We start from the raw sequence: 23771 nt of genomic DNA, 5'->3' as shown, positions 1-23771 counted from the left end.
AGAACTGTGCTTCCTTAAAAGCAGCATGCATCTGTCCCACTGCAGTCGCTTAGCGGCTGTAGAGTTCTGATAGGTGTGGGGATTCCCAGGCCGATAAGTGTCCAAATTTACAAGTAATATCTTAACTGCGTGCTGGCATTCTAAAGTGTATTCATAATCACCGCGTAGTCCGGATTATACAAATTAGTTCAACATTATACATTCTTGCAGGTCACTCCTCAGATCCAATGCTCCTCAATCCAATAACTCTGGCAAGTGGCGCACAATACTGCATAACAGTGTGAGCACTTTATCACACACACAATACGCCCAGCCACACACCTGCAAGATCCCATGAGTTGTTGCAGTTTACAACAACTCATGGGATCTATCGTGGATCTCTTATCGTCTGCAACTTGCAGACGATATCAAATGAAAAATTACAACTGCTGTTGACAGCTTCATAGGATCAGACTCGTAAGAGGCGCGCACGTTGTGTACTGTGGGTCACAACACGTGTACAGACAGGCACTAAATCTCGCGGGATCTGCGAGCGCGTGCCCAACTGCATTTTTGCACCCTCTGATTGAAGCAAGCACCTGATGTCGAGACATTGCATTGCGCATGCGAGTCTTCTCGTGCATGTGTGCTGCCATTACGCAATACCAGGTTCGTCAGGGACGCAAAAATGCTGTCAGCCACTCGCTTCGCCACGCACTCACAAGTCCCGCAAAATTTTGTCCCCACCTGTATTGTGCCCCGCTGTTCAACAACATAAAACGTAATTAGTGAGGCCACAACGCGAAACCGTGCTGTCCTTTCTGAGGCACGGCCTTTTTTTCCGAGCACGGACAAAAAGGGTTTACGATCAAATGGAGACGACGATAACTCGCAAATTCCAATACTTGCCTTCCATATTTCCGGTCGACTTGAGGCAAGCAGGTTAGGGGACGATCAGTGCTTCTGCAAGTATCCACGAAGTGCAGCTAAGCGCCTCTTCAAAACGATCTTCAAGCGTTCAAAGTCGAAAGGCGATGCGCTAGACGTAAGCTTTCGTGGTGGGACGTGACAGATCAACCAGTCGATAAAAAAAAAAGAAAAAAAAAGCGCAGTCACGTGCGTGCTGCCGCGGGTTCTGTGCGGCATAGCATGCCCGCTGCGAGTCGCACTTGACAAAGTCCGTGGTGAAATGACAGACGCCGAACGAAGTTCGACCGCCTGCACTACTTTCCACTAAATCTGTGCAGTGTTCTGAAATCCGAAGCTGGCGCTGGGTTATTAAGACGCACGTACGTCAGCCACGAATCTGTTCACTAGTAACGGCTTCAATTATAGTCGATCACAGACTTCTAGGAACATAATAATAATGGGTGAATAACACATCGTTACTATTTATTTATTAATTTGTTTTTGCAAACAGTTTCGGACGTTCCAGAAACATAAGTGGACGCAAATTTTCGCCTCTACAATGCTGCACGGTATAAACGAGACAAAACATAGACGTCGTGTCTCGCGGCCTTTCGCGTCTGATACAAGACACGATAACCGGCGTGCATGGTTGGAGACAGCGCTGTGCTCGGAGAGCGACCAGAACGTAACCAGAGTTACACTTGGAACGCGTGGGAAAGTGTGCGGCTCTGCGCAGCTTAGGTTTCCAAGCCGAACAGGCGTGCAGTGACTGCAGCGTCGGCCAACGATAGTTCTGGGTGAAAATAAAGCACAGTTTCGCTCCTTCATTCGATCGCCGAGATAAGGTCGCGCCGCTTAAGACATTTTTACAGAAATCCTTACGCGAATCGCATTTGTGAATACATAATCGTCCGATATAAATATTGCATTTTAATCTAGAACTTTAGATTTTAACTGCAGAAAGTGACTGAGGGGCTATAAGTTTAAACAACCCATTTTGATTTTCGTTTATTTTTTAGCTGTTCATCATTGTCTGGTACGTGGCTCGGACGCTGCCGATCAGCAACTAGGTGCGCCGCGTGAAATGAAATTTAACATTGCAAAATTCGGGCCCAGATTAGCGAAGGCGTAACTCTGATTCAAGCCGCACGCCATCTGCGGCAAGTAAAATACAAACAAGAAAAGAGCGTCGAGATTTGAAAGCTAAAAGCCGCACGCGTTAGAGCCGCAATGGACGCGCTGATAATTTGCGTGGACTAAGCAGTAAGAGGTGTTTCATAATTTCTGTGTCGTTGAAATGGGCCTGGTGTACCCGAGTCGTTGCCTGAGTGCTTGATGCTCACCTTTAGTGGAGGTCAACACGAACTTCCTTCTTAGCGGTTTTCGCTGCTAGCTTTGTCGTGTCTTCGATCAAGTAAACTGAAACGAACCCAATCAATGCAAGTATCACTCCAATATTGCGTAGCGTGCTAGGTGTTTTATCTCAGTCACAACTTTTGAGCTGGTTGAGCGTCGCGTCCACATTGTCGCGTCCATCATCATGCCACTTGGCATGCTGCACATTTTCGTTAACATTTCATTGCAGCTCGATCAAAACAAGAAACTTAGCACGATGTAACGACGACACCGCTTGACGGCGTTATGTGTGCATGCAGTAACAGCACCGGCATCCTACTGTTATTTTGGTGTGCTGACGAGTCTGTCCGGATAGATAGGAAGAATGAAAAAAAAAAAGGAAGACAATGCAGTAGAAAAAGAAAAGACAGGCAGATCCCACGCCCTGTGGGAATCGATGTTATGCGAAGCAGTGTGCGGGGAGCCTAGAAAGTTAACGAAACGACCCTGAGAGCCCAATGACGTTGGCGGCTGTTTCATGACCTACATGACACGCATGTCATGACCTATCATTTATGTCCGAACCCATTTCAGCGGATTTGGTGTGTTAATCTTTTTTTCTTTCAGTCATTGTCATTTTTGCTGAGTCATGCTCATGACTATGACTTCTACCATAATCCTTTAGTATTTCTTTCACTTAGTGCCCACATCCGAAACCATTACAGTGGTTCTTGAGTGTAAATCCTTTTTTCTTCTCTTTTGAGTGTAAATCTTCTGTGAGTCGTCATTTTTTGCTGAATAACGTTCATTATTGAGTCATTATTGTATTCTACTATCATTATCGTTACTATCTTAACCATATACTTGCACCCGTTACCATAATTAATTCTCGATTCTTTGCCACTATGTTTTTTTTTTACCCATGAGAGCACCAAGACGTAGGCGGCTGTTTCATGACCTACATGACACACATGTAATGATGTTCATGTCATGACCTATCATTTATGTTCGTCATACACTCTTGTCATACTACGCCAATTTTGGTAAATATCAAGTTAACGATACGACCATAAGAGCACCAAGACGTAGGCGGCTAGATAGATAGATAGATAGATAGATAGATAGATAGATAGATAGATAGATAGATAGATAGATAGATAGATAGATAGATAGATACTGTCAAAGTGGCAAATGTTAACCAAGAAATGCTTCGCATTTAAAAATGGAGGGGAGGCCGGGTCCCCACGCTTGCTGAAAAACTACATTCTCTCCATGTAGTCGCGCCATTTCCGCCACGTCGAAGCTCCATAACAGCAGAAGGGCACCAACCAAACACTTTATTTGCTTAAAATGCGACGATAGCTTAAAAGACAGGGGGCGATTGACCTTTGCCACTGGTTTGGATCGCTGAAGGATCTTGTCTCAAATTTTGCCGGAACAGACGCTGAAAGGCAGGTGAATGATGGCGATCGGTAGCGGAGGTTCTATAAGATGACGGGGGAATTGTGCAAGTGGAATTAACGCTTCGGTTAGCTGTTCGAAAGCTTGCTCGAATTCTGTGTTTGCAAGAAACAAGTTTTTTTTTTACCGTTGGATATGTTCTTGCTTTCAATGCACTTTCATCCTAGATTGTTTTTAACAGCGAAACAGTTTAAGGCAGCCGTGATTTGTGGTTCGTGGTTCGTATCAATAAACTATCAAGAAATGAAAAGAAAATAAACGTTCATGCCGAGACGGGATTCGAACACGCATACTCCCGGTCTCAAGGCGAGCGTCGTAAGCACTAGGCTATACGGCCTTTTCTTTCTTTCTTTATTGCCATTATTCAATTCACACAGAAATACAGTGTACAATCATACCAGCCCATCAAGGGCTGAAAAGGGAAACAATCAAAACTCGGGACATGTACATCAGCCTTCTAACCTAGGAAGCCAGTCTGGTTCGGGTTCTTGAAGTTTATACACTTGAACCATTCTGCTTACAGATTCGCGAAAGTAACTCCTTATTGGCCTCGCGTCAAGATCTGCACGACGATCAGCCATTCTTGACAACCAAATACTATGTAGGCCCAGGAGCATTATCATGTCGAATGGAATGCCTTCTTCGTTATTGACCAGTAAAAATCTAATGCCGTAGCTATCTATTGGTAAGCCTTTTTTAAAGTTCTTTGAAGAATGTCCCAAAAGAAGTAACCTCCGCAACAATCTAGAAAAACGTGTTCACTTGTCTCAGGTTTCCTACAAATAAAACAGTGAGTGCCCCAAAGTACGAACATTCCTTTCTCTTCCATATATGTATTTACTTTTAGCGTATTAGTATGCAGTGTGAAGAAGAAAGCTTTTGACACCTCCCCTAAAAGGCATGTTTTTTACCCTTTTAAGATGTCTTAACCTGCGAGACCTGGACCATCATTGTATTGGGTTCTCTACAGCGGAGTGGGAAGAAATACATCACACACGTCTTTGTACAGTTTTTTTCCTGAGACACGCCACAGAGGTATTCGAGGGAGAAATGATTTTGTAAAATACGACACGAAAGGTACACTTCTCTCATATACCCAGAAATGCTACCTGGCATACATTCTGACCACACAACTAAGTTTGGCAGATGTCTACCTAACCTCACTTGGCACATAGTTCGTAAAAAGGGGTCAGTAGCATTGCGAAACAACATAAAACGATTCACCAGCTGTCTAAGATACAGATGTGACAGACCAACTCCTCCTAGGCGGACACGTCTAAAAATACTTGTTCGTTTAGTTCTTTCCCACGTGGATCCCCAGACAAAAACAGCAAAAACACGATGTAATTTCACGCGTTCTAAACATGCATTTATGTGAACCATATGATTGCGTTCGAGCGTCGTCGTCTTCATCCACAGCTGGCCCGTTCGCACGCTCGTGTCCTGCGAGGTGAAGAGGTTTTGCGCGCTATGAGAGCGAGAGAGAGAGAGAGAGAGAGACGCATTCACGGAACGGGTCTCCTGGAACGCGGTGTCAGGTGTTGCAAGCTGCGCTATGGAACGCGCAGTGACGGCCGTAAGTCCGAGACGCACGAAAATAAATTAGCATCATGAGTAATAAGATGAAAAGTTCCCACGCACTTCCGGAAAATGTTGGGCTACGATCGCCCAGCTTCGCTGTTTCAAGCGTTGCGCGGCCGAGTGCAAGGTTTTTATTTATTTATTTCGCTCCTACTGCCAGCTCGGGGTGCCTTTAAATGTTTTCTGTGTGGGTGTGTGGCTATTTTAACTCGAGTATATTTCCATTTTACATTATTATAAACATTAGGTCTGCAGTACTACCCATTCTGTGGACTTATTTGCGTGTGTTTGTTTCGTGTTGCGGAGCTTGCGCGTGCAATAGAATCCCTAACAGGGAAACCTCAAAAAGATTTTCATTCTCAAGAAAGAAAGAAGAAATATTGGGAAAATATCTGCATACTATATTTAGCAACCGCTTGCCTTAATATAAATTCGTGGACATTAAGATGGTTGACTTGCTCCAAGCAGGAATAAGTAGCATGCGTATTTTTGCCACTCCTCGCTGTTTATTGGCAAACTATTGCCATATAGCGTTAACTTTTCTATCAAATAAGAACACATACAATCGTCAAATTTCTGCTAGAGCTGATTATGGTATTGTTCTTTTTCTGCAGTTATAAAATGAAGCGTTTTTCTCAGTTCGGTCTATTTACCAATGACAAATATTTCTTAGCAGCGACATATCGTATTTTATGTGTTCTGGCCAGTCCGATACGGGCCAGCGAGGTCAGTGTGCAATCCTTGAATTCTTTTGGCAGCAGCAGCAGTGCTGGCATCTGGAATAAAAGAAATTCACGAATCATTCACAATAAAAACATGGTCATTACAACGGGGATATGATATGATTGACCTACAACATATATTTCAATTGACTGATCTGAGTATCTGGGAGGAGAATGAGTGTTGCTGCAGACGGATCTAGCTTTGCAAAAGCTGCTGGTCAGAATTGCATGTCTGGAGATGCTCTTGATGTGTACAAATCCTCTTAGTTAAGACCAAGAAAGGCAATCACGCATATTTGATAAATTTTTATTATGTAGACAATTAGAAAGAATAAATATGGTACATATTTCCCATTTAATTTCTCTAATTACACTTACCCAAGCAACCAGCGCTCCGAAAATTATCATGGAGCCGGCTCGGAATCCCAACGCTTCAACGACATAGCCACTGATAGGTGGACTCAGAGTTGCCCTGATAAGAGGAACAGAAAATCAGTTTATGCATACTGAATTTTCGTGAAGGAGTACTAAAACACACTGTTCCTTGCGTTGCTGAAGTAAAACTGAACATTCGTATTGATATTCCACGCACTCATGGCGCGTTTTACGCGACAGCCTGAGCATCATAACAAGGCGTTTTTCTTTAGCTACAGAGAGGGGAATTCAGAATCACTGAAGTATATGAGCTAGAAGAGTATCACACAGACTAGCTCAATTTTCACTGTTCATAACCAGGTAATTTCTCATATGTTTTCTCTGGCTTCATTGTCTGTATGCTTCATATTCCGTAAAAACACTGTGAAAAACGCGAAATTATAAGACTGCGTATGGAAAGGTTCAGCAAGAATATATCAAGCTGAAGAGAAGGAGAGGTTGCATGCTGTTGCTGTTGTTGCTGGCATGTGCCTGCTTCTGTGTTTCTTCTTCGTCTGTTTTATTCATGTGGTTGCGACTAAACTGACATGTCATATTATCATGGATTTGCTTACAATCAGGTTCTTATATAAATATTAGCTACAGTGAGCTAATAAATTTTATACACAGGCGTTGCGATGGAGCTTGAGTTGAATTTTTCTTGTAGAGTTGTTTTGATTCAGTCTGAGTGACTCGCTTAACTGTCAACCTCAGGTCACACAAAATATCTGTCTGTAACAACAACGAAAAGGAAGAGGCATTCATTTCTCTATTCATATTATAATTGAGGCTAGCTTAAACATACTCGTGAAGAATTATATGCCGATGTTAGAAAAAAAAAACACTTTTTCTGGTTTCTTCGGGCTAACACGAACTTACCCAACGACGTATGCCGCAAATATTGCACCACACACGAAGCTACTTGTGTCAATGTCTTCTTTGTAACCTTTAGCGCTGCGAAGAAAAAGTGTAAGAAAAGATCATGCATCATCACAGTTTTTTATTCTTGTGATAGTAGTCACTGTCTCGTATTATCATCTACCACAGCAGTTTGCGTACGCCTTATCATGTTCCAGCAGATCACTATGTTGTGAATAGTGCTGATTAATCGGTGTGTTTCTTTCAGACGCAAGCGTGGTTGAGTTGTGATCCAGCACACTTCGGTTAACGGTGTGCTCGCTTGAGTTACGGGGTACAAGTATACCTCGGGAAAGGTACACTTCACACCCGCCATGGTAGCTTAGTGGCTGTGCATGAATGACATCTCACTGCCTAGCTCGATATCGAGGTTTTGATTGTGGCCATGGCGACCGCGTTTAGAAAGTGGCGAAATGCAAAAGCGCTCGTGTACTTAGATTTAAGTGCACGTGAAGAACTCCAGCTGACCAAATTGATCCGCAGACTCCCCCTTCGGCATGCCTGATAATCAGATCGTGGTTCTGGCACGTGAAACGCCAGAGTTTAATTCAGTTGCTTACAGTACATTTCACGTCAAGCTAGACTTGATATGCGCATGTAAAATTCGTTTCTTGAAAGCTTATAAAATACTCAAGGTTAAACTTTAGAATTGACCAAACGGTTACGATAATATTGAGAAAAGTGCCTTTTCCACATTGACCTACATAGTTTTATTATCAACAGCAGCTACTGCTGCGAATAAAACGCTAACCAGTTATCTATAACACAAAATTCTCCTTTGCCAATTAGTTTTAACATTCCACTACTGTCACTGCTTTGCTTTCTTGTAAAACTCCCCGAAGATCAGAGCCATTTAAAACGACAGCGAGGAACGCCGATGTAGCAAATAGAAAAAAAAAATGCATTTGGAGCATCTTTTTTTTCTTGAGACAAAATGAGTCTTTTACTGTACGCGCCAACACCACTCACCGTGTAGTTAAGCACAAAATCAACAGAGTTGCTCGTAATATTTTTTAAAATGAGAATCAACTCACATTGCGCGTTTGATTGCACTTGAATATGAAAGCGCGTGCATCGATGCGACTCCTGCACCCAGTAGTGCTTGGGAGACGTAAATGAGGCTCATGGTGCTGTAATACAAGATAGAAATGTCAGGCAATCATAGAAAACGAGATACACACTGAAGAATAAAACCATAAATCCTATACACCAGACACAGAAACCAGATAGCGGAACTCCACAGGCCCGGAGCACCTGTCCGCTTGCCTTATAGACAAATTAGTCCTGCGGTAATCCGCAAATTGTAGGAAGCTTCATGAAAGTGAACATTTTCCTCCACCTGGCAGCCACACGAAGCTACAAGAAAATAAAAAGAAGAAAGTCCATGCGAATTTCTCACACAAAAAGCTTCGCAGTTGAAGAAAAGTTTGTCCTGGTCCGGGGATTGAACCCGGGACCGACGCCTTTTTGGGTCCGTCACTGTACAATCTCAGCTAACCAGGGGGCTAGCATATCGCGGGGCGATTCCTACTAAATCACCAATTTGAAGCGTAAGGGCATTGGATACGGGCAAATAAGTTTAATCCACACTGCTGGATGAAAAGGAAGCCATGAACTCTGAAACTTAGAACTGTGAAGTCGAGTGTGGTAATCGCATTGCTGGCGGCTTATAAATCTCATAAGGTGAGGTCGCATTCGATGCAGACATTTTATTTATTGATTTATATTGTACTTGCATGGAATGGGGGGGGGGGGGGGTGACTGACCGTCTAGTTATTTCAATTTGACGCGTTTACCTCTCCTGTTTTCTTTGTTGTTCCTATTGGCAATATAATTATCGGAAGATCTTATGGGACAGCTAATTTTGATTGAGGCTCACGCCATGCTTAGCAAATTTCGCTCTCATAAAAAGCTTTTCTCACGGTTCAAATGGCAGGAATGGCGCTGGGCCTATCATGATGAAGCCCGTTATGTTAAACACATGGACCAGTGGCAGGAAACGGATCTCGGCCTAAGGAAAAAAGAAAAGCACAGGCAGACAGGGTCATTCAAAGCCTGCTCAACTACGCATTCTAATGATTATGAACTTAACTGCTGAAGAACCTAAGCTTGCGTTCACTTCCTGTTTTTGTACTGTCTGTCAATGGCTCTACATAGCATCCACTTTAACTTTAGCTGAATTTCTTGTGCTGGAGTGTCGAGCTCTGGGCATCGATACATCGTAATTTAAACGAGCTAACTTCGCTCATGCCTGTGCAGTTCAATTAAACAGAGTCAAGATAGCTAAACTATTTGGAGCATAGCTGGAGTACAGAACGACGTCGGCGAGAACATGACAAAGCTATATGCCGGCGACAATACATCAAACATTTCGACCTTAGTTTCAGGCGCGCAAGAGCCTATTAGGGTATCCGCTGCTTGTTTGGGCGAGCTTGTGTGTAACACCGAATATGTTATTTGACATCTTGTTTGCTTTGATAACTGACAGAGGGGTTTAAAATATAAACACATGGGATGACGGGGCCGTGCTTACCTTACAGTGGCAGATAAAACCACATATAGCAGAAGCAACGCAAAAAGTAAGGGCGTATACGCTGAATACGCTGCCAATGCCTGAACTACTGTTGTGAAACTGCAGGAAAAAGAAAGTTACTGTTAGTACTTGAAAGCACGGAAAGCCATGTGAGCGTGTTACTTAAAAAAGAAAGACATATATTTGACGTACCTGATTTAGATAAGGTTCTAATGTTGGTTCGATGAATCCAAATATTAGACCATTGAGGAATAAGTTGAACAAATAAGAAATAAACCTAGCATCGCGAAGCAGCCAATAATGCTTCATATCGGTTTCCCCGCCAGTATTCTCGCCATTTACGTGTGGATCTCCAACGGCAGCTGTGAAAAAATAAAAAGAACACTTCAGTGAAAGGGATGAGCGCTAGTTTTGTAGAGAAATGAAAAGGGGGGCCGTAAAACTGACACGAAAGAAACAGAGCATCTGAAACTGAAATTGCTGTGAACTGAAGGAGTATACTAGATTAATTATAATATGCTCTCACAATACTTGCTCGATTTAATTTCGGTGAGTGCTTCAGAAATGCAATAAATAAATCCATAAATAAATTCTATACAGGGGTGGGGTGGGAGGAATAGGACGGTTGGATGTGTGAAACAGTTCAAATAATTTAACACGACTTGAGCTACGTAGTTGAAAAAGCCTGCCAGAATTATTAGCACCCTTGCACATCAAATTAAAATAAAAAAGTAAATTAAATCATGGGGTTTTACGTGTCAAAACCACGATCTGATTGTGAGGCACGCCGTAGTGGGGGACTCCGGAATAATTTGGACCACCTGGGGTTCTTTAAGGTGCACCTAAATCGAACTACACAGGTGCTTTCGCATTTCGGCCTCATAGAAATGCGGCTTCTGTGGCCGGGATTTGATCCCGCGACATCGTGCTTAGCAGCCAAACACCACAGCCACTAAGCAACCACGGCGGGTACAAAAATGTCCATCCTAGTTTGTGGCCGCTTCGTCGCACAGGACTGCGTGTGAACGAAAATCGCTTTCGGCTGCTAAAAGTACCTAGCTATCGATTCTGCTGTTGCAATTCTGGATCCAAAAAAAGAAAAACAAAGCAGGGCCTAGGTTTCCGATTAAAAAATCTTCAGAACGCGCATTTTTGAAGTGTATTCTGTCACCGTGCGTTTATCCCTAATGCGCGACTTTTCCTCGTGAAAAGTTATATTGCTCTCTCCTATGCCCTTGGGAAGAATGCGACATCACTATAGAGATAGTGGGATGCTACACCAACCTCCTGTAACATCGAGGCATGTTTTTGTCATAATTTTGATCGCGGGCTTACTCTCAATACCAGCTAATTATTCTTGCACGTTTATACCTTGCAGCTAAATCCTTCTTAAAGCACAATTACGACAAGCAAACACGCATACTGCAGGACAAACAAACTGCCCAGGAATTAAAGCTATGAAATGCGCCGGAAAGAAAGGTATGTTCAAGAGATAGCTAGCACATCGAGTGACAAGTTTATTCTTTGACGTCGGAAGAAACCGATGACCCCCTGACAACAAGCCGCAGTCTGTCAGCAGCATACTTTGCCACGGTGAAGTTTAAAAAAATATATTTGTTTTTACGCTTTCGCTTATGTGATTATTAAACAAGATATTAGTCATCTTCTTCAAGGACAAGATCAAGAGCAGTGATGGCAAAAATGCAGTTGTGAAAGTTATGAAAGGAAGAGGAGAAACAGTGATATTCTTCTTTCCTGCTCTTCCGAACTAATGTGCCGTACGAAGCAAGGACATCGTGCCAAAGCTACCAAAGCCATACGTGGCTGGGGGAACCAATGAAGGAGGTCCTTGACCGTATTCAGTGTCGACCTGGCCGCGCATTAGGTCGAGTAGACAGATTTTAGGGCCATATGTATAGTGTGCCATTTTCCAGCCATTTTTCCTACCAATAGAAAGGATGGAGCGGGTCACAAGTTGTTGTTTGTATGTTTTTTCCAAAGCTTCTCGAACGCCGTCGGAGACAGAGCTTTATTGTTATTGTAGCGGAATGTAACAGTGTAAGTCTAGAGCAACTCAGCTTGCATCTACGTAACAAACAAACTAGGTAAGCAATTCAAACGTGAAAACTGTCCCGTTTCTCCCGCCTTTCTCTTATATATACATAAATACGAATTAGTATCCGAAAAATGAACGTCCAGTCTCACGTTTTCGGTTTCTTCGGAAGATTCGTGACGTCGCAATGAAAGGACAGGACAGCATAAACAACGATGACGTCACGAAGAATGCCGCCGGATATCCCCAGACCTACGAGAGAAAAGTAACGCGAAAGCTGATTGGATTGTAGTAATTAATTGGAAAAGGTTAAAGATTCGCTTTAATGAAAGGTGGACAGATTCCCCCAGCGACACACCTAGCATGCTACTCCAGGTGAATGGGGCGATGGTAAAAAAATTATAAGCGCAGAATCCATGACATTAACACCTACGAAACACATAATTGAAAAATAGAGTATCTCGTTGAGGGGGGGGGGGGGGGGGACCGGTGTCTCATAGTTTTTCTGAGAAACACTGGTGTCGACGATACACTCGTTGTCTAGTGCTGGAGAGGAAGACAAAAATCAAGAAAGAGAAAAAACAGGGGCATGCATCTTGACGCCGTGACAAGGGAGTCGTGAGATACACAATATCAATGGAACGCTGCCTTCGCTCATCAGCACATCACTTTAGTTATTTTCTTTTGTTTTAGCTTGGGTTGCCACGCGGCATAACGCCATAATGGATCTAAATATAAGCATGCAGGCCCGTTTCATAGATATACTGCAACAATGACTTTAGTTATTTCATTTACTGCCAAGACCTACAAAAAACATTACAGAAGAAAAAAAAAGATGTTACGTAATTATCAGAAGCAAACTAATAAATCTGGTTGAGCCGCACATGTACTTGAATTTTTTTCATTGTGGAAAGGACTAGCAGGTGCAAATTACAGGCGCAGATGTTGCCTCGACTTGTGTGGACTCCTCCCCACGTTATGGATGACTGTCCCAAATTCTAGACCATGCATTCAGTGGCTGGTGCCTGAGTGGCACTATACTTGTGTTGCTTGTGACTTGTGTTACTGTGTGCAGCGTTCGTTGTTATTCTTTGTTTTGCTTTCTTTTTTCCTTCCACAGTTATGTACCCGTATTTGAGAACAAAAATTAACGAACACCCATACCGTGAGAAAGCAACAGCAACAGTGGTGGCATCAACGCCAACAATAAGTAAACAGTTCATACATCAGCAATTGCACCACCAAGTACGGCACCCGTTGCTCCGCCTGATCCCCACAGGACTTGCATCCCAGCCTGGAAAATTAAGACAGCGAGAGCAGGGGATGAGTATTGCGAAATCCTCACGTCGCAAGAAGCAGCTTTGAGTAAATGAACTCACGACAGCAAAGCCAAGGTGGTCGGCCAGTAAAACAGTGGCTGTTGCATAACTAGCGACGCAGTAAAGAGATTCGCTCAATCCACCTAATGCACCTCCGAACAGAGCCACGCCTAACATCATGTAGTCTCCAGGAATCCAGTACAAAGCGCTATGGGTGACAAAGAAAGAAACAAGGTAACATGGATTGCTCGCTTCAATTTTATTAGTATTTTTTCTTGGTATATGTACTTTGGAAAGCAGTATCTTTTCAATATTTAATCGACATGAATGAATGGGGCGTTAGTTTATATTTTTAAGCAGGGAAAATTCGAGTCTAACGACGTGCCGCCCTTTGTGGTCCCGCAGTAGGCGTGCCAGAATTTGCTCACCCTATTCAGAGGACTGCAATTTGTTGCTTCTGCAGTCCTCGAACTCAGTTTAGTTTCTATTCTACTTGACGAACGCATAAGCTTAAGGTCTCCAAATGATATTTAGCTTTGCAATGATCGTTCTATAGCTATTTTATATAAGCGGGAAAAGATATAACTTTGGAACTTTTGTCATTGTTGTGCATTTTGTTAGTCACTAGAGGTAATACTCTGTGGCCGCTCAAAAAGCTAATAAAAAAGACCTGGAAGTAATAGAAGCCCTAGTATTTTTATGTCCTTGTTAATATGTTATATTACTTAAACATGTTTTTATTTGGGGAACATTTGCCGGAAGGCATATGGGGCATAAAAGAAAATCAAATAAAAGCTTGTAACTCTGCGTCATGCAGGAACTGCAGCAATATTTCTGCAAACGCATGGTCCGTCACCCAACGGGTGTGGTTTTTAGGTACATATGTCTTCAATCCAGCCTTTCTTGATATCTTAAGTCAGATCGCCCGCTTTCCAGCGCACAGCCAAAGCAGGTGTTGAACATCTGACGTTGCTACCGGAGCCGAGCTCCTGGCGGCTCCGGTAGCAACTTACTGTGTTACTTAAGCTTGGCCTTCATGTCCCAATATTTAAAATCAATCTCAAAGAGACCGCCAAGATAACGCCCGAGCTTTGCTGCCGAAGTGAGATGAAGTGTAGCGAAAGTCGACAACACCATTCACTTTCCGTGAATGGGGCTAATGGATCACAAATGACTACTCGTGTGGCCTGAAGCGGAAAGGCTTTGCACTGCCTTGTAGGGCCATGACGTCGTTTTCATTATGTTATAAAATGGAAGTCAAACAGATTTTGCGGTAAAAAAGCCAACCGGATTCCCGCTTGCAGGATGCTATCCTGGACGCCGTCAAATTTTGTAATGGCGGTATTTTGAGTCAATCAGAGAGGCCGTAGCTGCCCTCTGCGCCAATCAGAGCTGACAGGATGGTGAATTTGACAATATGGCAGAATTCGACAATGCCCTGAATAGCACCCGTGGTGTGTGGTGGCGGTGGTGTGTTGTAGCTACAGCCAGGCTTAGTCTGGCGATCGAGGCCGGCAATTTCTCAGCATGAGTCTCTCTTTCATTGTCACTGGCGTATTCACCATCTGTCGAGCACTTCTGTGTCTCTTAAAAATGTGAGAAGGCGCGAAGCTTTCTTGCGGGCTATAGCAGATCTTTCCGGAAACACAAGGTGTTGAAGGCACGCATGTGCTCTCAAACACATTGGCAAGGAAGTAAGCGCGCTCGGTTGCATCGCTTTCACAAAATGTTTGTCTTGGTATGGCGGCCAAATTCTTGCTAGCGACGACCCTCGCCTCTGAGCGCAGGACCGTTGGCGACGACTTCAAGAGCCTGCCAAAGCGTAGCTACCGAAGTCACAGCGCACATTCTTGCTCTTGCGCCTGAGGCCAACTCAAACCTCCACATTGTTGTGCCATAGCACCTGCCATCATCGCCTCCCGTCCCTCTGGGTCCTGTCGACGAGTCGCCAAGGGGACGCGACGACACAATACGACAGGGGTGCGTCAGCAGCCGCCCCGCCTGGGCCCTCCCGACGAGTCGCCAAGGGGACGCGACGACACAATACGGCGCGGGCGACGTCAGCAACCGTCCCGTCTTGGCGTCGAGACGCCAAGACGGGACCCTTGGCGTCGAGCCGCCGCCAAGGGGATTTAAGGAAGAACCGGCCCATTGTTAAGCCAGAGTCGCCACCGGCCACCCCGTCGGTCTGGTGCGCTATGACTGCTTGGACCAGCTATCACCAGCTTAGGGCAGCTATTACCAGCAATTACCTGCTATTTCTGCTATATCTGTACATATTTGTACATATTGTATAAAGCTTTCGTCTCCTCTTCGCCTGCTTCAAGACTCAGTCTCTCGTCCCCGACCCCGAGTCACAACATACACGCAGCAGCCACGTCGAAGAAAAGCGACATCTCGTATTTATGACCGAAACGGTCAATTATATGGCGAAAATAGTTCGTTCGCAGCTCGTCTGCGAGTAGCACTGCTGCGGAGTGAAAGCGGTAAGCCGGATCGGCTTTCTTTATTACTTCGTGGGCTTTATTTTAAGCGCCGAAAATATTTTGGCAAGAGAAAGCGCGTCGCAAACAATTAAAATTGATGTTTTTAAGTGTGTTCAATAATGTAGTGTTTACATGTATACTGCAAGGAGGAAGGAGGAATAGACGGAAAGATAGGGAGGTTGAATCTACCGGAAATGTAATAATTAAACACCCGTTAATGAATAATTATATACTAATTAATTATGAACCACACAAAGAATCCTGAACACTTTTTCAGGCTGTTTTATCAACTCACAGTTAGCCTCGCCGCATAGAAAACTTCGCTTATTTTTGAACATGATGCATGATTGCTGCGACACATTCTATGTACAACTTGTTCCATATAATTTTTGTTATCTCTGTACTTGCTTGAAATTTATCTTTCAGGCGTCCATGATTTATATGAAAAATTTGGAGACATTCGCTCAAGACATGCAAATTCAGTCTGCACAGATGTTTTGAGACGAGCTTGATCATTTTACTGCGCCTCTCGAACAGGTTGTTCGCAATACGGTTACTTACCCATATACAGCGTTTGCCAGGAAGTATCCCACTTGTCCAATGAGAAATACACATTTTGGAGATGTCTGCTGTATCTGAAGAAACAGACAACAAATCCGGAAAGCATGGCGTGACGGCTGATATGTCTGAGTCCTTTTCAGGATAACACAACTTTGAAAGCTTGAGTTAAGTTTGATCAAAAGTTTAACAAGGTAATCAAGCAGCACTACTAAAGAATATAAGCTTGATAAAAAGTTTTACAAGTTGATTAACCAGCACAACTAATGAATGTAGTTAAAATGAGTGATCATCAAGATAAATATAAAGTGGTTTAGCGTACTTTTTAATATAAGCTGGCAATGATATGCTCCCAAAAGCACTTTTTTTTATTGTAAGGATTCCGACTTACCAGATTTTTTGCCCATGCTGATCCTATTAATGTGGTTATCTTTCCCAAAGAGAACACAAATCCGTATTCCCAGGCCTCAAGACCCCTCGAAACAGCCTAAAAATGGCAAGGAAAGAAAATGCAAGTATAACATTCACTTTTGTATTGAGATAGTGTATCCGGTTTTCAGAAATGTTGTACTGCTGAGCTGATAAAGAGAAATGTATCGGAACAATTGAATATGTAGTAGTGATGGTGATCAGCGTACTACGCGGTGAAAATGAATAAAATCCGAGAAGGTAACGAATGCACAGTGCTTTCTTCCAACTAAATTTTATTGTACAACAGCAGGTTCATATAAGGGGAAAACGAAAACAAAAAATAAATAACAAAAACGGACCTAACATAGTGTTGTTTAATAAAATTTAGTTGGAAGACAGCATTGTGTCCTCGTTACCTTCTCGGTTTTATGTCCCTTGTTCTGCGTAGCGCGCTGATCGTCAACATGACTGAAGTTTCAACTCGCCAAAATGACCACTTTGTTCAGTATGTAAATGTAAAGAATATTGCCTTTCAGAAAAACACGTCGAGTGTAGCTGAACCTTTGAAAAAAGTTTCATTATCCCGAATTCCGGTGCAGGCAAACAAAGTTCGACATCTAAAGTCCCGCACTGCATTTTCGTTTATTGCTGCGTCACACGTAAAAGTGTTGAGATTTATTTTTGGAGAACTCTTGTATTCGTAGTTAAGAAGAAAAGATATGAGAATGCGAATTCATTTATACGCTTTGCCTACTTCTAATCTTAATTATAGGGTTGGTGCTTAGAATGTCGGTTGCCTAACCGACATTCTTGCACTAATTGCCAATAAAAGTATATGAGAGGCATGAATTATAATTATGCTCCTACAGGAGTAAACAGCGAAGCTGCCAACGCAGCGGAATATCGCGTAGTGTTCACGCTGTTATCTGCAGCGTCACGGCAGCGGTTCGGTCAGTGGTCAAATGGGGCGAGCACGAGCAGCAACAAGAACGGAAATCGTATTCGGCTTCCACATCTGTTGCAGGCGCCCACCTTTGTCACCACAGCGCATTTATTCTATTCTCAACGCCGGTGAAAATTGTGCAATGGGGTTGTCGTATTTCTAATCCGCTAAAGATACGCCCAACTGTCATAGCAAGTTTACCTGCGTGTGCCTGGTTACATGACAAGCTGGAAAGGGAAACCTCAGAATTTCTCAGCCTCAACCACGTCAGTCTAGAAGCACGCGACCTAGATAAAACACTGCCATCTAAGATGCCTTTACGTATATACGGTTTCGACACAACAAGCGCTTGTACGTGAGACTATCGCGACACTAATTGAGGGAAGCGCAATTTCTGTTCTTTTTTTTTCTCTTGTTCTATTTTATATTAACATTATGATTTAGCGAGCCTTTGTCATTGTCTTTTTCGCGTTAATCCATTACCAGCATTAAAGCAGTTGCTCAATAGGCCATGCGATACGTATGTGCAGGTTAATTTCGTTACGTTCACCGCGCGCGAACATTTTTATCAGCGGTGCCATGCAGAAACTGAAACCTCACCACAGCTGGAAAAAGTGGCGCCAGAAGTGAATACGCTGCAGCCACCCAGAACTGAGTGTGGATCATCGGAAGGAGACAAATTTTCCTCTTGTGCCTTTCCAGAATGCGCTTCTTCTTGGGAACCGGCGAGTATGTGGTATTGAAGTCCACTACATCGAAGCTTTGGGACAATTTATCCGCTTCCGTCGTCTCATCCTTGATGATCGCTGCAGGTTCTCTGTCGTCGGAATCAACCACGATCGGGGCGTAGGATATGGGCTGTCCACTGGAACCTAAACACTGGGCGTCCGGCATTTCCAACGCAGTGCAGATAAACGGTTACACTCGAGGACGAATGTCTGTTTAGAGCCTTAAGGAGTGTGGAAGCGTATGGCACAGACGCATCTGCCTTCTTTTTTCGGTTGGATAGCACCATCAGACCTATAATAGACCATTATAGACCTATAATGATAGAAGAGGGAACTAACGCCACAAACAGCGCTCACGTTTCGTAGCTGTCCGCTGGTGAATAAGGCTTCGCGCGATTGTTTTGGCGCCGCGACGTATGCCCGACAGCGTCTAAACAGCCTGCGCCGCAGCTGCGTATATGGAATCAACTTGCGAGAGCGGAAACGTGTGGTTTTGTCGCTTGCTGCAGCAGACGGTTGTGGAAGGATTCGAATGCAAGGCTGGCGTGTCGAGGCAGGAAGCCCGTGTCGACACAGTGGGTGCAGTCGCTGTGTGATCGGCAAGGCACAGATATAGTTGAATGACGGATGACACTGAAAGAAGGGTCAATGACCGTGGCTTTTCATTACGACGCTGTTATTTGCAGAACTTGATATTGTAAATGACACTGAGAGTATTCAGAACATTTCTGCAAGCATGATTGAACTGTCGTCCCCAAACATTTGTGTGTGGTATGTGATGCATGAATTGATGTAAATGAATTCGTAATTGCCGACCTCTCCAAAGAACAAATTGTTTAATAATTAATAAAGATGACACGAGGTGAACTCAACAGATAATACCAGCAAAGCAGCTGTTTCTCTAGTATACTTTCCGTAGTCATCTGTATGAAAATAGATGTAAGCATCTCCTATGGCTTGCATCAAATTCTTCTACAGCGGCACTTGACGTGCGACCAAGGCGAATGGTAAATGCAAGGCTCAAACAGAGCGCATTTGCAAAGCAGGAAAGAGAAGAGACACCGCAAGGTGACACGGCGCCACATTTACTCCCATCTTATACGGTGCATTTCAGCGAGGAACGCGTCAAGAGACCGTTTTTTGCCTCGGCGCCGCGTTCGGTGGACTTTTTCACTTAAACCGGTCATGGCCCTCAGTATAAATACGTCTCCACAGCTGGAGAGGCGGAGTGATCAGGCAAGCGTCACAAGCCTCGGTGCGGTGGAACATGGGCACTTTTGTTCAGTAGGTGACCTGAAAATACGCGTTACACTTGCAGACGCGTTTTTAAGCCTCATACTGCTGTCGCGTTTATAATAGGAGAGAGGTGCTACATATTTCACAAATTTCATGTAATATAGCCACACGACAAACGCTACTACAACGACATAGGACTTATTCCTATTGATCCTAGAGATCTACTTAAATGATTATGAATGACGAAAGCGAGCATCTAAAAAGAAGAAAAGCAAACGAAAAAAACGAAAGAAAAAAATATTTCTTTATTGACTCTTTTATTACCTTAATTAAATGATTGCGAACAACACTTGCGAACCCTGACTCCTCTCACAGCATTAAAGACTCCCAATACTCCCAAGTGATCTTGAGTAAAGATTCAAACCTGGTTTTAGTGGATGATGGTCGAGGGGTGATATGGGCATGCCTTTGAAACGGGGTGTCGGCACATGTCATGATTCAAGCTCTTTGTTTTGGATGGGTGGATAGATGGATGATAGGAGCGTCCCCTTTGGAACGGGGCGGCGAGGTTGCGACACCAAGCTCTTGTTATTATATTGCGTAATGTCCTACCTATCTTTTAAAAAAAGAATTACACTCACCAAACTTTCTACACCCCTTTTGGGAACGTTGTTTTTGTACGCTTCCCTTTTTCCCTACTTTTCTTCCACCAATCTTCCAATCGCCTCTTACAAATCTCTATTGCGGACATGTTTACTTTCTCCCTGCTCTCGCTGAACCCGAAGGGTTTCAAGGAGGCCAGAGGTGCCTAAATCGACCGCTAGGCAGATATCTTCACATTATAATAAAACATGCTCGATCGTTTCCCTGGCTTCACCGCAGCAAGCACATGCTTCTTCTTCCTTGTCGTAACTCGCTTTATAAGTGCGTGTTCTAAGGCATCCTGATCTCGCTTCCCTTTAAAGAGCTTCCCTTTGAGTTATTATAAATTGTTTCTTTCCTGATTTCGTTTTTCCCTCAATAATGGCAGATTTCTTTTCCATTGCCGCCACCCATGAGATTATCCCATCCTCTCTGACTTCCCGCTTGACGTTCTTTGTTGCCAAGCTGCTCACCATACCGGTCACATACTTGCTGGTAAGCTTCCTAGTTCTTTCCTCCACTGTGAGTCAATGTTTTTCCTGTACAAATATCTGAAGCACTCTACACTCTATTTACTTTCTTCCATATTTCGGAGTCGTTCTTCATAATCAATTTTACTATGAGCTTCCCTCACTTCAAAACTTGCTCAGCCCATATCACCCTGCACATCTTCATTTGTAGTCTTCCCGTGAGCGCCCAATGCGAGGCGTCCCATGGACCTTTGGTTGCCATCGAGTCCTGATTGTACCCCTGACTTCAAGCAAACAGCCGCATTTCGAAATGTAAGTCCTGGAATCATTACACGTTTTCACACACACCGGAGCAGCTCATACTTATTGTCACCTGTAGTAGTGGGAACAGGTCAAGCGCAGAGGCGCAAGAAGAAAGAAGTGCGCGTGCTAACCGCCCCGCTCGATAGTTAGCTCTCGCCGCCGTTTTCTCCAGAGCCCAGCTGCTCTAATTCAGTTCGTTTTATCTTTTGTAATTATAATACAACTGCGAGCATTTCTTCCATGAAATCTAATCTTAGTCTTCCCTTGTCTGTTCGACGTAAAATGGCACGTCTAGCACTCTTTTATAGGCTTTATCATCATCCTACACTGCACACGCAATTCTTTACAAGACCCCATTATGAATGACACCATGTCGATCATTGCCATGAACTCGGGACCTATCTATGTAACACAAAGCATTTTCCCCAGTCTTCTTTCCCCTCGAACATGTATAGATTGGAACCACCTTCCCACTGATATTGTAAATATTACTGATAACAGATTTTTTCGCGAAACTTAAGCTAACGTTGTATAACCAGGAATTTCTTTTTTTGGGGCACAGCAGCTAACGCTGTATTGAAAGAATTCTCTTGTATTCTAGCATTATGTTTTATCCATATTAATCGCTGCATTTTGTTTATGCTTACTTCCGATGTACCGCAATTTATTTTGTACCACTCCCCTCTATAATGCCTCTGGCCTGAGGGTATGAAAAATAAATAAATAAATAAATAAATAAATAAATAAATAAATAAATAAATAAATAAATAAATAAATAAATAAATAAATAAATAAATAAATAAATAAATAAATAAATAAATAAATAAATAAATAAATAAATAAATAAATAATCTGTGTGATATTCGTCTACCTATTACGTTTTTTTTCTACTGCTTTCAACAGAGCTTCCTTACTTTTTGGTCCTAGTTCATTACTCAGCCTAATGGGAAGCTCATCTAGCCTTGTGGCTGTGCGCTTAGGAATTTTCTCTTCGGCTTTCTTCCAGTTGAAATTTGTCAGCACCATGGCTCCTTTTCCATATGGTTCTTTTTCATGCTCTTTTTTTCCTGAAATACAACGTCGTCATTGCCTTCGAAAGATTTGGCTGTTTTTTTTTTTGGATGTAATTTAATGCTGCGTCCCCTTCCAGTTTGATCCCATCTTCGTCTAGGATATGTTGTTGTATTGTTCCAGACTTCCTGCCGAATAAGTTTACGTTGTTCCAAAATATTCTGGGTGCGACCTTCTTTTTCTCACATATTTTTGACAACCAACGTTCACTTTCACTTTTCATCTTTGCTTGAACCAGTATTTGAACCATATATTTTTTCTCACGGTATATTTCCCATTTTCTGGCTACTTAATCCTGCGGCAATTGCGCTTTTTTGCCTGCCTGTGCTCTCGTGATGCTTTTTGTCGTTCGGCGATCGCTTCTCGTATCTCCCTGTTCAACCAGCTTTTCGGTTTCTTTTTTCGTTTCCAACGAGCACGTTGCTTTTGTTTCCGTATTTCTGTCGTAATTACACTTATAAGCTTACTATATTCCCACTCTTTGCTTGGCCATGTGCCAAGTTTTTCCTCGACTCTAGTGGCTATATTTGTTATTTGTTCAGTGTTCAAATTTGGACTGACCATTCTTTGCTCCTTGCTCTCTTTCCCAACTACATATCCCATTTTCAGAATGGCGCGTTTATGGTCACTCCCTATGCTGCTATACCCTTCCTCATCAATGACCAGTTCTCTCAGGTTATAAATTCCTTCTGACATCAGACAGTAATCAATGGCTGATTGCTGGTTTTAGACTTTCCACGTGGTCTACCCATCACACTTAGGCTCTGTATTCACGATAACGAGGTTATGTTGCTCACAAAGATTTAGCATTGACTTCCGGTTGTTGTTGGTATAGCCATCTAGATCCTGTATGTTGGCATTCATGTCGCCTAATTTCGGCGTCATTCCCAAAACCCCTAATATCAGCACTTCGGCATTTCACTAACTCTTGATTCTTCTCTCTGTAATTATTTCTGGTACACAGATATGTTACGCTCAGCCATGTCTTCTTTCCACTCATTGTGAATGATGACCAAAGATGCTCTTGATATTTTGAATTTACTCTTTCCCATTTGGCTCCCTGATGTATGAGCATTCCGACTCCCCCTCCCTTTCTTTCCGATTTAGTTCTGTTGCACCCTTCCCAAGCATTTCTCAATTATTGGCGGCTCTTCCGAGTCTCTAAGGTGCGTTTCTGTAACCGCATACACCCCTATTTGTTCTCTATTTAACTGCTCCTCAATCACTACCCACTTTTCTTTCTTCTGCTGCCCTGCATGTTTATGTAGCCTATTGCATGGTGACCTCTTTTTCTTGTTTTCCTCCTTTTTCTGTTATTGACGGCGATGCTATTCTGAGGTTCCCCTAGGGGACGTTCTTCATTACTACCTACCCTGGCCTCTGAGCTCCCGTGGGCCCCCCCCCAAAAAAGCAACTGCGCGACCAGCAAGGCGCCAGCCCACTTCTCGTCCAAGCCTGTGGATGAAGTGGATCCCGTCTCGTTGAAAACCACCATACCTTCTCACTTCCCTGTTTACTTCTACAACCTCGAAACCTCTTTCTCGGCTCAATCTCCATATAGCCTCATTTGCAGCCACAACGGCTCTTTGTACGTTACTGTCACGTAAAGGCACCCCCGGCACCGTGCACACCCCAATCTGCACCGTGCACATCCGATGCGACATCTCGCGCAAGTCGTCTACCCCCTTCGCCAAGCGTT

At 43.4% G+C, this 23771-nt stretch overlaps 1 protein-coding gene across 2 annotated transcripts; it reads right to left on the bottom strand.

The window, feature by feature from the left end:
- Positions 1-4704: 4704 nt before the first annotated feature.
- LOC119460619 (multidrug resistance protein MdtG-like) lies at positions 4705-19237 on the bottom strand. 2 transcript variants are annotated; one of them, XM_037721646.2, is made up of 13 exons: positions 18223-19232; positions 16660-16755; positions 16272-16345; positions 13285-13432; positions 13131-13199; positions 12058-12157; positions 10045-10214; positions 9853-9951; positions 9242-9330; positions 8354-8449; positions 7281-7355; positions 6366-6459; positions 4705-6041 (listed from the first exon to the last, which is right to left on the bottom strand). In XM_037721646.2, the coding sequence occupies exons 1-13, from the start codon at positions 18514-18516 to the stop codon at positions 5901-5903; spliced, it is 1545 nt and encodes a 514-aa protein (XP_037577574.1). In that variant the 5' UTR covers positions 18517-19232; the 3' UTR covers positions 4705-5900. The 2 variants fall into 2 exon arrangements, with proteins under 2 accessions (XP_037577574.1, XP_049529049.1); XM_049673092.1 differs by lacking the exon at positions 13131-13199 and having other exon boundaries at positions 18223-19237.
- Positions 19238-23771: the final 4534 nt, after the last annotated feature.

The sequence above is a fragment of the Dermacentor silvarum genome, chromosome 8 (assembly GCF_013339745.2).
Source record: "Dermacentor silvarum isolate Dsil-2018 chromosome 8, BIME_Dsil_1.4, whole genome shotgun sequence".
NCBI classification, from domain to species: Eukaryota; Metazoa; Arthropoda; class Arachnida; order Ixodida; family Ixodidae; genus Dermacentor; species Dermacentor silvarum.
This window is presented reverse-complemented; position numbering and strand designations above follow the sequence as displayed.

What these genes read in the sequence shown, in the direction of transcription:
- LOC119460619 (XM_037721646.2), bottom strand. Translation starts at nt 18,516, where the DNA reads ATGCCGGACGCCCAGTGTTTAGGTTCCAGTGGACAGCCCATATCCTAC. An exon ending in TTTGCGGCATACGTCGTTGG is followed by an intron (nt 6,460 to 7,280) that starts GTAAGTTCGTGT and finishes TCCTCTTATCAG; the next exon opens with GGCAACTCTGAGTCCACCTA. An exon ending in TCGGAGCGCTGGTTGCTTGG is followed by an intron (nt 6,042 to 6,365) that starts GTAAGTGTAATT and finishes CTTTTATTCCAG; the next exon opens with ATGCCAGCACTGCTGCTGCT.